Genomic DNA, 14723 nt, shown 5'->3' with positions numbered 1-14723 from the left:
AGTGAGGAAAGAAAGAGGGATGTCGGAGTGGCAGCCTGATCACCTGGGCCGCGCCTGAGAAGACTCATGTGGTGTCTTCACAGCACCCCATGGGGAGGTGATGTAACTTTCATCATGGTGGCAGTCTGAGGGGACTTTGGTGAAAGTCCTGGCATTGCTTATTTTCCTATTGTATCTTTTGCTAATGACAGGATGGATGCTGGTGAGACCTGTATGATGAGGGAGCCATGTGGTCAGTGGCTGACTTGATAGCCTGGGTTGGCGTCTTGGCTTCCCAGTACTTGGAACATGGTACATAAATGTACCATGTTGAGCCAGTGAATATGTGGTGCTCTGGTTCATCACTAGCTGAATATGAGGACCTGCTCAAGATGCCATCAACATTTGCCTGACCTCCTACAACAGGACACTAAGAAGCCCAATTCTGGCTCTTGGAAATGCCATGAGCTAGTAGAGGAGGAAGTGTTCCACAGGCTAATACTGACACTTGTTCATTTTTAAGCACCTACTAAGAGCCAGGCACCTAGGTAAAAGTAGGTCCCGTTACTGTAAGGTACAGATGAATTTCTGCTCTTATTGACAGGGACCCACAGATGATGTCTACTCAACATCAGAATAGCCGGTTGATCTAGGCAAGAAAACCAACCCAACGCTTTCTTTACCACCATCCAGATAAAATCAACCTGTTTACTGTCTGATGCACCCTCTCCCACACGTTCCCCTTGTCAATCAGTGATGCTGTGTGGCTGCTGTGAGTGTTAAGAAATCAGGGTTAATTTCCTGGGTCTACAGGACAGTAACGGTTGCCATTTTCAGAGTATTTCAGAACAACTATTTTGCCTGTCTTATCTCATTTAAAATGAGGTAGGTATTTTTACCCCCAATTTATAGACGAGGGAAATAAGATTCAACAATGCTAAGGAAATGCTCAGGGTTTCACGGCTAATGAGAAGGAGGAGCCTGAGTTAACTCCTGTGCATAGCCTGTGTGTTCTTCACCACACATACTGTATCCACCCCTCAGAGCGAGGCCTGAAACAAGCCATGATCCTGAAGGCAGCTGGGGCCTTTAGTATGGTGCTCTGTGACCAGCACAGCTGCAAACCCTTTCACCCAACTCCCTCTGGGGAATCTTGGACACTTGGGGTTACCAGGTGTCTCCCCAGTGAGCCTACTGCTGCCCACAGAGCATCTCTCTTAACTTTGCATTTCTGTGTTTGATCTCAATGTTTGCTCTTTTAAATTTTTAGGCATAACTTATGTTCAGTAAAATGTGCATATCTTAAGTGTACAGCTTGATGATTTTTCTTATTTAGGTATAGAACCTTGTAACTACCACCCAGATCAAGCTCTAGAGCATTCCTGGCATCTCAAAATGCTCCCTCATGCCCTCCCCAGGAAGTACCTCCCCAGGGGTAACTACTACTCTAGCCATGCCACCATGGATTAGTTTTGCCTGTTTTTAAATTTTGTATTGTTCTTGAATTCCAATTAGTATAGGGGTCTAAATCTTAGGCTACAAACTCAGGTATGCAAAAAAAAAGTGTGAATTAACCTATTCTTTTTCTTTTTTTGTGTTTTTAATTTATTATTGAAATACAGTTAATTTATAGTGCGTTAGTTTCAAGTATACAGCAAAGTGATTCAGTTATACATATATATGTGTATATATATATATATTCTTTTTCAGATTCTTTTCCATTATAGGTTATTACAAGATATTGAGTATAGTTCCCTGTGCTAGACAGTAGGTCCTTGTTGATTACCTATTTTATATATAGAAGTGTGTATATGTTAATCCCAAACTCCTAACTTATCTCTCCCCACACCCCCCATCCCCTTTGGTAACCATAAGTTTGTTTTCTATGTCTATGAATCTATTTTTGTTTTGTAAATAAGGTCATTTGTATCATTTTTTTAGATCCCACATGTAAGTGATATCATATGATATTTGTCTTTCTAAACCTATCATTTTTCTAACATCGAACTTAATCTCTATTCTGAGCTTCCCATTCTACCAGTGGCAGAAGCTGTAGGCAACTTAATGACAACCCACTTCAGGAGAGCCTTATCAGTTCAGGATTTGGGCTGCTTATGTAGTTGCAGGGTGCATTTACACAGTGCCAGAACATTGTAGAAAGGGGCATCTGGCTCAGGCTCACCGTGGTCATTCGCATCATGGGTCCATGCTGGCACCTCCTGGAGCGTCTACATTCCCATCAGTCTGTCTCTTGATCATCAGCCCCTTCCCCACTGGCATCAACTGAAAGTCGCCAGTCCCACCTGGTTCTGGCCATCAGTCCTTGCTGGTCATTTTGCATTTTCTCTGTCCTGTTTTCAAGGCCTCTTCAGGCCTGCCAATCCTCTCAGTATTTCCATGTCCCTCTCAGGGGCAACACAAGAAGCATCCATTTCCTCTCCTGTGCCGATCAGGAGCTGTAGAGAGCTCAGAGCAACTGCCCTAGGCCCGCTTTGTCTAGAAACAACACACTGCAGTTTCTCTTCTGCTGCTGCTCTACTGGCCTTCTGCTTTTCTGATTTCATCTCGGCAGTCAGGGTACATGTTCTTTTGTTCTCATATCCACAGCCTCTAAGGGCTTCCAGCATCCCCCTTACTCTGGAGTTCTGGCCTGCATTGAGACAGAGGGATCCTCCCAGGGACCCACACCTGCTTCTCACTCCATTACTAGACTCCCCGTTTCTCCTCTCTCTTTCAGGCCTGAGAATTGTTATTTCCTCCAGTGTGGGAAAAGCTGACTCTTATATTATCATCCATTCTCCTATTTCTACTGTTTTGGCATAAACTTTTGCACACACTCTTTAGGATTCTAGATTTTGAAGGTCAAAGGGCCCAGTTATTACCACTAATCGGTATTTCAAAACTATTTTTCTAGTGTAAGTTCTAAAAGTGTATTTAGAAACACAAAAGCCAAAATTGTCTTCTTTCATCTACCCTTTCATCCTTCCCTGAGTAAGTAAGCCTGGAATGCCCTAGTTGCTGTTTATAGATTGTGGAATAAGGAAGTGGGATGTGGGGTTTTGGCTGTAATACAATCCACGTTGCTACCAGATTCTGACTTTTTCTGCTACCTAACTACCACAAAGTACTGAGTATCTGCTACGTTCAAGGCACTTTGTGAGACGCTACCAGGGGGAAATAAAGATAAAAATTGTAAATATAGATCACATTTAAGTAGCAATTTATCATGTTCTTTCCCCTACATGATCCCATTTGAAATTGACAGTATTTCTGAGAGTGAGCAAGCCAGGTAATACCCTCCTAATGAGCCTGTAAGGTGGGTTTATTATTCCCAACACTTTCCAGATGAGGAGACTGTGGCTCAGAGAGAGTCCAGCTCATCAAGTGGTGGAGCTTTGATCTGGGGTCTAAGCCCAGAACTTCTGGCTCCTGTACCTGCCTCCATTTACTACCCTTGAAGCCTCAAAAACGAGGATTCCCAATGAGCTTCCAGACCCCAAGGCAGAATGTAGAAATTGAGAAATTTCTGGCTCTGAAGGAGGTGGACTTCATAGAATGGGTAGGATTTCAACAAGTGGCAGTTGAGTTTGGAGGAGCGTATTCCAGGCAGAAGGAACTTGTAAGCAAAGACTTAAGGTTTCACCTTCTCTACCTGCTACCCCACCTATTGCAGCTGTCTGCATTCATAGACCTGCTTCTCAGGACTTGGCTCCTGCTTAGGTACTTTCTTCTGTGCCCTACACACGTGTCCACACACACGCACACACACACATGCACACATACTCAACTCCCCGACATCCTGAGCCTCAACCACGTCCCAGACACAATCATTCTATTTAGTCCTTACAATGATGTCCCTCCCTGGCCTTCACCCTCTCCCTGGGCTGAGTCACTAAGCCGCAGCTGTGACTTGCCCCTTGAATCTTAGTGTGACCCACATGTATCCCCTTGAATCTTAGTGTAGCCCACATATATCCCCTGTTGCACCCTGCTAGCCTGTTGGGGCCCCTGCTATGTCCTCCAGGAACTCAGGGGCTGTCTGTTGCCTGAGTCTCTACCAAACTTGCCACACCCTTGGGCACTGCCCCTCCCCTTTCCCTCTGATTCCACTTCTGAGGTAGGTGCACCTCTAAGTGCCCCAGTCCCCCAGCACCTGCCCCCCTTAGCGAGTGGGCCTTTCTCAGGTCTTAGCTCCTTCCTTTCCTGCCCACCCTGTATAGCTTCCAGGAACTAGCAGACCTTTCAGTCAAGTCTAGAGGAAGGACTGAAAGTCTGGAGGGAGCAGAGGCCATCCGAGGGGTGGGAGAGTGTATTCCCACAGAGTCAGAGGCGGGTGTCTGGCTTGAGAGGGAGGGAGAGGCAAAGGTGGAAGATTAGGATCAGTGGTAATTTACAATTTGTATGAAGACCCGTCTTTAATACCAATACAGACCTCACAAGAGAATGGCTTTACGTTTAGTATCTATTGTCTGGGAAGACAAAAATAGTGACAAAAGTTCACAATGAATTCAGAAACACTCTCAAATAAATTTGAATTTTATTCATCTCATCAACAGCTAACACACTCTTCACATATACTGATTTGTTGGGACTTGAAGGTAAGAATATCAATGTCTTTATAGACCCTTTGCAAGAACTCCAAGGCCACGTAGGGACTATGGTCAATGGAATTCCTGATTTGGACCAAAATAGTACTTCAGTTATTCTGGAGTGGAAGGAACCTCTAGTGAGATGTGGAATTACAGTGGTGAAGTTCTTTAGGACGCCTGGTTTTGGAGAGCATAAAGGGAAGCAGAAGAGGGGCAGTAGAGATGGGGAGGGAGGGGTGCACTCTCTTTGAGGCAGACATTTCTCATGGGAACTGCAGCCATGTTTCAAGTGGTTTCTTTCATTGTATTTTTAGTCTCCCTGTTAGAGTCAGGTGCCTGGGTGTAAATTTTTACTCACATGTTCTCCCAAATAGGAAGTTGACTGTTGCCATTATCTATCATCACTCAGCTTTAATAAACAAGTTCATGTGTCATTGGAACAGGCTGAGACAGAAAACTTACCCTAAAGTCCTAAATAATCTTAAATATGAAGAAGCAAAACCAGATTTTTTTTTTTTTTTTTTTTGCCATACGCGGGCCTCTCACTGCTGTGGTCTCTCCCGTTGCGGAGCAACAGGCTCCGGATGCGTAGGCTCAGCGGCCATGGCTCACGGGCGCAGCCGCTCTGCGGCATGTGGGATCTTCCCGGACCGGGGCACGAACCCGTGTTCCCTGCACCGGCAGGCAGACTCCCAACCACTGCGCCACCAGGGAAGCCCAAAACCAGATATTTTTAAAGAGAACAAGTTCTTGTCCCCATGACTGCCCTGCACATCAGCAGTTTCCCAGCCATTGGTTGATATCCCATGATGCTGCCCTACACAACCCTCGCACTCAAAAGTGTTTTTGAAGCATATTTTGGAGGGAATGTAGGCAACTTGGAGAACCCCCACTCACCCTTCTCCTTATAAGGCCTCTTCAGACTCTCCTGGAATTTTGTTAGCTCAACAATGCAACAGTCACAAAGGCAAGGTGATGCTCAGTGAGAAAAATTAGCCAGGTGATCTCCAGTATCACTTCTACCACCTACCAGCTGTGTGACCTTGGGCAACACACTCAACTCTGAATTCTCTATTTCCTCCTCTGTACAAATGGCAATATTAATACCTACTTAAAATATATTCATTAAAAAATAAAATTTATTCGTTAAACAAAATAATGGAAGGGAAATTGTCTAGTATAGATCTTGGTACCTACTAGGTATCTGAAAAATATTTTCTTTCTCTCTCTCTCCTTCCCTTCTTTCTCTCCTTTTGCCAGAGTTTGTGCTAGGTGCTCCTGGAAATAAAAACACACGGATAACCTAGAACCTGCCCTTGAGATACTTGACCATAGTACAAGGCAGTACAGTGTTCTGCTAGAGGGGCAAGTGAGTTGCCTAGTAGAGCCCAGAGGAGAGAGGAGGAATTGATTGAGGGAGGAATTGATTCCATGTTGGGCAATTGAAGAAACCATGAAGGAGGAAATGGCTTTTCAGAAAGAACTTCATGAATAGGTAGGATTTCTCCACTTCTTTTCCCTTCCCTTCTCTTCCATTCTCCTTCTTCCTTCTTAACCAAGTATCGACCCAGAATTTTAAATGTCCAGAGGCAGGGAAGGCTCAAAGCACAGTCTGATTAAGACTCTGGCTCTGTGTCTTTCTGGTCCTTCAGGTTGGCTCTCCCTCTTGTATTGGCTTTGTCCTCTGGGTGGATGGATACCAGAGAGCCACCCAGTGTCTCCTGCAAACACAATTCCCAGAAAAATGTCACATGTGCAAACAAATGTTTGCATACAATGTAGGGGTTCATAAACTCTCTGGAGCATCCGTTGGTCCCAGATCTAACAACTCTGAATGAAGGAAACAGCCCTGTAGATAAAGTGATGGCCATGGTACTCACTCTTCCTTCCTTTTGAGGTATACTTAAAAGGGGAGTTCTCAGTTGCAATTAGGATAAGCTATCCTGAGTCCTTTCTTTAAAAGTGGGGCCCCAGAGTCAGACTTGCTTGGGTGAGGAAAGCAGGATTTTAGCAGGTAGTAATGAGGGACAAAGGTAGTCCTGGCTGAGGAAATGGTGGGAGCATAGAAAGGCACTGTGACAGGTGAGCTTAGGGCTATTTGGAGAAGGTGAGTAGACAGGTGTGACTCCATCAGGGAGAGTCCCAGTGCTGACTTAGAGCCACACTGGGCACAGCTTGAGGGGTAGGAGTGGACTTTCTCAGTCCAGGCAGTGGAATCACTGAACTGTTACATAGTGTTTATCCTAGCTGTAACTCTACACATTCCATGTGATTATTTGATTCCTGCTTGCCTCCCGCACTGGTCTACCTTCTCAGATGAGCACAGGCACTGTGTCTCTTTCTGCTCCCCTCTGTACCCCCAGCCCTGGTTGAGGGCCTATGATCTAATAATGTTCAATACATATTAGGGAAAAGAACAGGTGGATGAATGGTTTCTGAGTGGGGAGAGACACGTCTGGGTCACTGTTGTTCACACGTGGGAGCTTTGGTACTTGATTCTATTCTCCTTCCTTGTTCCCTTCTTTGCTCATTGGTGTTTATCACACAGGGGTAGCAACTGGCATCTTATCAGCCAGGCCTTCCTCGGTCTGGACAGATCAGACCATCTGAGTTTTCCAGTGAAGTGTGCAAATGACCCTGGGCATCTGCCGAGCCCTTGTCCTGTGCACACACTATTTGACCGGAGGCAACTTGAAATAATGTAAAAACGTGCATTTTTGGACTGAGAAAGATTATTTCAAATTTTAGCTCTGCCTCTCATTGTAAGTCTCTGAGGAAATTACCTCACTTCTCTGAATCTGTTCCTCATCTATAAAACAGCAGTGATAATAAATACCTACTTTATAGTGCTGTTGTGTTAAATGAGCTGGTTAGGCTGGCTCCTAGTATGTGCACTTTTTTTTTTTTTACATTTTATTTTATTTTCTCATTGTGTACTTGAAAATCACAAGAAAGTATTTATTTTATTTTTTCCTGATTTTAAAAGCAACTTCATGCTCAGTGTAGAAAACTTGGTCTGTACAGCAAGGTCTAAAAAACAAATTACTGTAATAACTTTATCTACAAAACTCTATTGAAATAACCACTATTAGCATTTTGATGTATTCCTTTCTAGTATTTTCTCTACTTGTGAGAAATGTCATTTATTTTAAATAGATAATTCCTCCACATGGCACCCAATTGGGGTACAAAAAGGTAAACAGTGAGAAGTAATTCTCCCTGTCTACCCTCACTCCGCCCACCAGTTCCACTTCCCAGAGGCAACCTTGTTACCAGGTTCTTAGGGGGCCTCCCAGGGCCAGTCTACATATTTAGAAAATCTCTTTGATTTTCATATCATCTTTTTCTCAGGCAAATGCTGGCAAGGCGTACCTGCCATTCTGCTCTGGAGGCTGCCGTCTAAGTGAGTTCCCTTTCAGCCCTCATGATGTCTCTGTGGGCAGAGCCGCAGAGGGCTCTGGTTACAGCTTCTGAGGGCTCAGCGAGCCTTGGTCTCGGTTTTATATTTTTACTCTTTGAACTGAAAATCTGCAAACAACTAAACAGGTGTTAGATTTCTCAGTCTCAACTGTTTCCTCAGTTGCTCATGCGAGGAGCAGATCTGCAGGCCGTTGGGGCCAGCTCACAGGGTGGTCTGAAGCAGAATTTAGGCGTTCTGCAACATTGACCATCAGGTCAGTGTTTTCTGAATTGACAATTGAAAAGTGTGGTCTGACAGGGTAAGATAATATTTTGCAATTGGGATTGATCCCCCCATATTAGGGACGTGTGCCCCCTAGAATGCTCTGGAGTGAAGAACAAAGCCTAAGTCAATATGGTCCACCCTAAGACCAGTCCTGTCCCCTCCCTTCAGGACCCATAACCCTACCACCCCCAGCTCCTGTCATTAGAGTTTCTCCTCTGCAGGCTGCACCCTCCCACTTGGTCAGGCCGGCCCATCTGTACTCTCAGTAGGCCCCGTCTTCAGACCACCCCTCCCCAACAGGCCCTGTCCCCTCAGCCTCCCTCTTTCCATCCTTCTTCTAACTGATCGAACCAAGAACACTGACAACTTGACCCTCTAAAGGGCCCAGTGGACAAGGAGGGAAGGTAGGAAGTTAAACTCTTTCAAAGCTGAGCTCCAGAGAGCAGCAAATAGAATGGACAGGTGCATTTGAGACATCTCATCTGTAAAATGAGTATTAAATAATGTGATGAATACAAAAGGGCTTTGTAAGCTGTAAAGTGCTATATACGCATATGGGACTCATATTCTTATGAAGATGATGATAATTTAAAAATGTCATGGAAGCCAATTTTACAAATTAATTTTTTATTACAAAAGTGTTACTTATTCATTTTAGAAGATTTAAAAAGTATATAAATAAACAAAATAAGAAAAAAAAATCTCGGAACTTCCCTGGCAGTCCAGTGGTTAAGACTCCATGCTTCCAATGAAGGGGGCACAGGTTCAATCCCTGGTCGGGGAACTGAGATCCCACATGCTGCACTCCTCGGCCAAATAAATAAATAAAAGAAAAAAGGGAAAAAAAGAAAAAAAAAATCTCATAGTGTTATTACAGAGTGTGGTGCCTTGTATTATTTATACAGTATATTCCATCTATTCCTATGGGACCTGTTTCTGTGGGAGGATTATTGTTGCCTTGACAACAAATTTGCCCCATGACTTACTCTGGCCAGTTAAGTGTGAGTGGAAATGGCATGTGCCACCTCTCAGCAAAAGTTTTAAGAGCCTTTGTGTAGTTTGCCATCTTTTTTCTCCTTCTGTCACAAAACTGGCATGTCAAGAGCTTTTCCATCATCCTTGGTCTTGGACTGAAGCCCTGTGAGCCCTGTAATGTGAGTGAGAAATAACATTTATTGTTGTGAGCCCGTGAGATTTGAGGGTTGTTTGTTACTGCAGCATAATTTGTCCCAAGATACCTGATACACAGAGATTAACAACTGTTAATATTTGGGTTTATATCCTTCAGTCTTTTTTTATGCCTATATTCAATATATATTTTTCTTTATAAAAAGAGGATCATAATGTATGTATGATTTTGTGAAGTGCCTTCTCATTTCACCTGAAAATATTTCAGTATATAGCTCCAAAAGATGAGTTTTCTTTAAGCATAACCACAACACGGTTACCACACTTACAATTAATAATAATTGCTTCCTATCACCAAATGTTGGTCACTGTAAACATTTCTCTTCTAAAATTTTGTTTAAGTCAGGGATCCAAGTAAGCTGCATACTTTGTAGTAGGTTGATATATCTTTTAAATCTCTTTTTGTGCTCCGGCTCTCCCTCCCTGCCCCACCCCCCTTTTCCTCTTTCCCCTTTTGATGTATTTGTTGAAGAAACTGAACTGGTTGCTCTGTAGAGTTTCCCACAGTCTGGGTTTTGCTAATTGTATTCACGTGGTGTCATTTAACATGTTCCTCTTTCCCCTATGTTTCCTGTAAGTTGCTGATTAAATCTAGACACTTGATCAAGATTCAGTGAATGGATTTTTCAACTCAATACATTATGAACATTTTCCATGTCATTTACTATTCTTCTACAACGTGCTTTCTTAATGACCATACAGCTGTCAAAAATATGAATGTATTTTCATTTATTTAGCTAGTCCTCTACTTTGGGTCACTAAGGTTGTTTCTAAATTTTTGCTACTACACACGACTCACTGGTAAACCTCCTTGTGGACTAGTCATTTTCTGGCCTGATTTGCTGCCCTTCTGTTCTCTTAGTTCCTGCGGATGGTGGACGCCTGTGCGAGCTTCCTCACAGAAGCCTTGAACCCAGAAAACTGTGTTGGAATACTGAGGCTGGCAGACACACATTCCTTGGACAGTCTAAAGAAGCAGGTTCAAAGTTACATCATCCAGAACTTTGTGCAGATCCTGAACTCCGAAGAGTTCCTTGAACTTCCTGTGGATACCCTGTACCACATCTTGAAGAGCGATGACCTCTATGTGACAGAAGAGTCTCAGGTGTTTGAGACTGTGATGAGCTGGGTCAGGCACAAACAGTCAGAACGACTCTGCTTGCTCCCCTATGTCCTGGAGAATGTGCGCTTGCCGCTTCTGGACCCATGGTACTTTGTGGAGATGGTGGAAGCGGATCCTCTCATCAGACAATGCCCAGAGGTCTTCCCGCTGCTGCAGGAAGCCAGGATGTACCACCTTTCTGGCAATGAGGTGAGTTGATGATGAGAGATGCCGTATATAACCAGCGAAGTGAAGGAATTAGCAGACCTCCCAGAGATACAGGTGAGACTGGCTCACAAATCATTAGGGTATCAAGAAGTAGATGCTGTAGATGTTTATAGTTTGAGTCAGGCAGTTCCAGAAGCCCTGGATCTCTGATCTGTAAAATGCCGATAATACTACATGGTAGACAGCTACTGAGAGAATTAGGTGAGATCTGGAAATCACCCAGCACCATGCCTGGCACATCCTTCCCCTTTCCGGTTGTGTAAGGGCGGGAGTTTGGTGGGGGAGACACACACATGAAGGGAGTGTGCCCTGTCCAGTCGCCATTCCACAGGGCTGCTGCTTTCCCAGTTTGTCCACTCTGGGGAAACCTTGAGACTCTTATATCTCCCCTGACATTACCTAGGTTCAGACTCTCATTATTTCCTTCCTGAACCTCTGAGAATTCCTCAAAACTCAGCTTTCTGCCCCCAATCTGGCCGCCCTGCAATTCATTCATCAGCTGGGTGATCTAAAACTCAAGCCTAATCATTTCACTCCTGGGCTTAGCCTCTTCACTGGCTCCCCACCACTTTCAGGATAAAGCCCACACTTCTGCCTAAACTCTCTGAGCCTGGTCTCTTGCTCGCTGCTCTAGTGTCATCTGCAACCTCTCTCTCCTGCTACAGTCTGAGTGTACTGCTTGTAATTCCCCAAAGCGGACACGCTTTTTCAGCCTTCAGGCTAATGCAGGTGCGGCTCAAATGACCTTTTCCTCTTCTTCATCTAGTTAACTTCTGCTCCAGCTTCAAAACTCAGTTTAGGCATCACCTTCTCCAGAGGCCTCTGTCAGTCTCATAGCACTGGAGCATTGCTCTGTCATAGCACCAACCACTGCATGTTAACCGTTGAATTCCTCATCTGTAAATATCTCTAGACAGGGAGGTTGTTACGGTAGGAAATATGTCTTATTGGACTTTTCATTCAGACCTTAGGAGAGTCCTTGGTATATAGCAAGGGATTGGTTAATGTTTGTTGAATGAATAAATGGGTACCAAGGTAGTGAATAAACATATCACTTGTATCTACCTGGTTCTCCTTAACAATCCCTGAAGAAAGGTTGTATTCAGAACTTTATAAAGACAAGAATAGGCTTAGTGGAGAGGAACAAAATAATCATTAAGTAATGATAGAGGGGCAGTTTGTTACGTTTGTACACATGAACAGCCATACGTGTATACCACTATACAATGGTTCTGAGGTTGGCTACCAAGCCTTCTTCATTAGGCCATTGGTAGAAATATTAGCCAAAATAGTTTAGGAATTGTCTTTCAGAGGCCTCTTGGGAGCCCCTTCTTTTCTGTCTGTCCTTTTCTAATTCTGTGTTGTCCTCAGATCCATTGTCACTTATTCACTCTGCAAACACATCCTTAAATATTTGGTAGAATTTATCAGTGATGCTATCAGAACCAGGAGGAATTTTTTGTGTATGTGAGAAGGTTTTAAACTTCAAACTACAAATTGTATTTCTTTAATAGCTATATAGATACAAGAGGCTATTCACATTATCTATTTCTTCTAGAATGAGCTTTGGTAGTTTGTATATTTCAAAGAATTTTCCATTTCATAGAAGTTGCTGAATTTATTGGCATAAAGTTGTTCACAGTAGTCCCTTATTATCCTTTTTAATATCTGTAGAATCTGTAGTGATGTTATAGCTCTCATTCCAGATATTGGTAATTTGTGTCTCCTTTTTTCTCCTGATCAGTCTGGTTAGAGGTTTATCAATTTTATTGATTTTCTCAAAGAACCAGCTTCTGGTTTTACTTGACTTTCTCTACAGTCTTTACATTTTCTATTCCATTTATTTCTACCTTAATCTTGACTACTTTCTTTTGCTTACTTCAGGTTGAATTTTCTCTTCCTTTTCTAGTTTTTTAGGGTAGAAATAAAGGTCACTAATTTGAGATTTTTTTTCTAATATTGCCATTAGTGCTATAATTTCATATGCTATACTTTCATTCTTCACAAATAAATCCTGAACACCAACTATATGCCAGACATGGCACCAAGCACCATAAAACAGTCTCTACCTTACTAAACTTATGGTCTTTCAGAGAAGACAGGACACTAAGCAAATGAAGGGTGATAAGCAGACTGATAGAGAAAGACCAGATAACCACAAGGGTCCTATGCTGGATATGTGGGTCACTGGCAGTTGGCTCAGCACTGGGAAAGCCCTCATATTCCTGAAGACAAGATCAATCTCTGCAACTGCTCTCAGTTCAGCATTTAAAGTACAGTCTTGGGGCTTCTCTGGTGGCGCAGTGGTTAAGAATCCACCTGCCAATGCAGGGGACATGGGTTCGAGCCCTGGTCCGGGAAGATCCCACATGCCGTGGAGCAACTAAGCCCATGCGCCGCATCTACTGAGCCCGCGAGCCACAACAACTGAAGCCCGCGCATCTAGAGCTTGTGCTCCGCAACAAGAGAAGCCACCGCAATGAGAAGCCTGCGCACCGCAACAAAGAGTAGCCTCTGCTCGACGCAACTAGAGAAAGCCCACGCACAGCAACAAAGACCCAACACAGCCAAAAGTAAATAAAATCAAATAAATAAATTTTTTTAAAAACTAAAAAAAAAAAACCAAAGTATAGGGTCTTGATCAACTGTACTTTCAACATTCTTGCTATTTTCGTTTCTGCTTCCCATTTCCTAACTCCCTGAAATGCAGGTGAAAAAGGCTTTCCTCTTATATAAAATGTCCCTACTATGTCTTCTGCAAAACTGCTGCTATGAAATATCTGCTCTGCCTTTTGTATTTGCAATGGGGTGGGGATGGGGGAGTGGGATTATAAGCTTTGGATATAGGAGGAGAGAGAATTCTGATAACTAGAAAATGTCAGGAACTTGAGCTCCCAGTCAGGCAGATCTGGGCTTTAATCTTGATTGCACAGTTTACCTACAGTGTGACCTTGGGCAAGCTACTTAGCTGCTGTAAGGCTCAGTCCTTGTAACATGGGGAAAACAATATCTACCAACTGATAGAATTGTTTTGAGAATGAAATAAGATAATGAACGAGATGTGCTAGCACAGTGTCCGGCATATGTTAAGTGCCCCAGAAATAAAGACTGTTCCTATTCTCACTCAGTTCTTTATGGTACTCTATCTCCCACAATCAAGCATTTTCTTTCTCTGAGGCTAAAATCTCTCTTTTCATTGTGTCCTAGTTTTTTTCTGCCTTATTGCCCCAAATCCTGCTCAGGGCATTTTCTCATCCTCATTTTATAGTCTAGGTAACTGAACCAACCAAACATTGTGATCTCTGAGTTGTGTCTCATTGCTAGTTGATTCCCTGAAACTCTCAGCCTTCTCGCTGCTTGTGTGATCTTGGCTTTATTCCTAATGACACTAGTGTAAGCCTGGAGGATACTCTGTGAACACATTTCTCCTCCTAACCTTCCTTTCCCAAACTTTAACCCTGCTTGTCCTATCATTATCTCTCCATTTTAACCTTGTCCCTCCTCTGAGCTCATGGAGGTGGTAACAGAAGGAAGTTTTAGAACCCTAAAAGCAAATGTCAACTTACATTTGATTTAGGAGTAGTAGCTGGTACCTTCATTGGGAGAGGTCTTTTGGGGCAGAGAAAGTTACCCCTTCATTTCATTGCCTCCTAAGTCTCCAGGGACCAACTTGATCTATACCAAAGGCTGCTCTGATATGTGTGCTGTCAGGAGGACCTACTCCTGAGGGCAGCGGGGCAGAAGCTCACCCTGAGGAGCTTTATCCAAGCAGTTTGGTCACTTCTGTTTGGTGCTCTCACATAGGTTCTTTGGACAATGAGTAGTCAGTAAGGGGAAACTTTTTTGCTCTACTTCTAACAATCTGAAAATAAACTGTGTAGGCCCTGATGGTTGCATGTGATTCTTTGGCAAACACTTACTTCCGTGTGTCTGCAACAAACTTGCCCATCTC

General features: G+C 43.5%; 1 protein-coding gene across 3 annotated transcripts in view; it reads left to right on the top strand.

Moving 5' to 3' along the window:
- Positions 1 to 14723, top strand: part of KLHL6 (kelch like family member 6) — a 55337-nt gene that overhangs the window by 27981 nt on the left and 12633 nt on the right. For all 3 annotated transcript variants that reach the window (XM_079922869.1, XM_079922871.1, XM_079922870.1), the window contains one exon: positions 10304 to 10753. In XM_079922869.1, coding sequence (XP_079778995.1) covers positions 10304 to 10753 — 450 coding nt within the window. The remainder of the gene's footprint in view (positions 1 to 10303; positions 10754 to 14723) is intronic.

This window comes from Stenella coeruleoalba (assembly GCF_951394435.1).
Source record: "Stenella coeruleoalba genome assembly, chromosome: 5".
NCBI classification, from domain to species: domain Eukaryota; kingdom Metazoa; phylum Chordata; class Mammalia; order Artiodactyla; family Delphinidae; genus Stenella; species Stenella coeruleoalba.
Note: the sequence above shows the minus strand (reverse complement) of the source record. Positions and strands in the feature narration are given on the sequence as shown.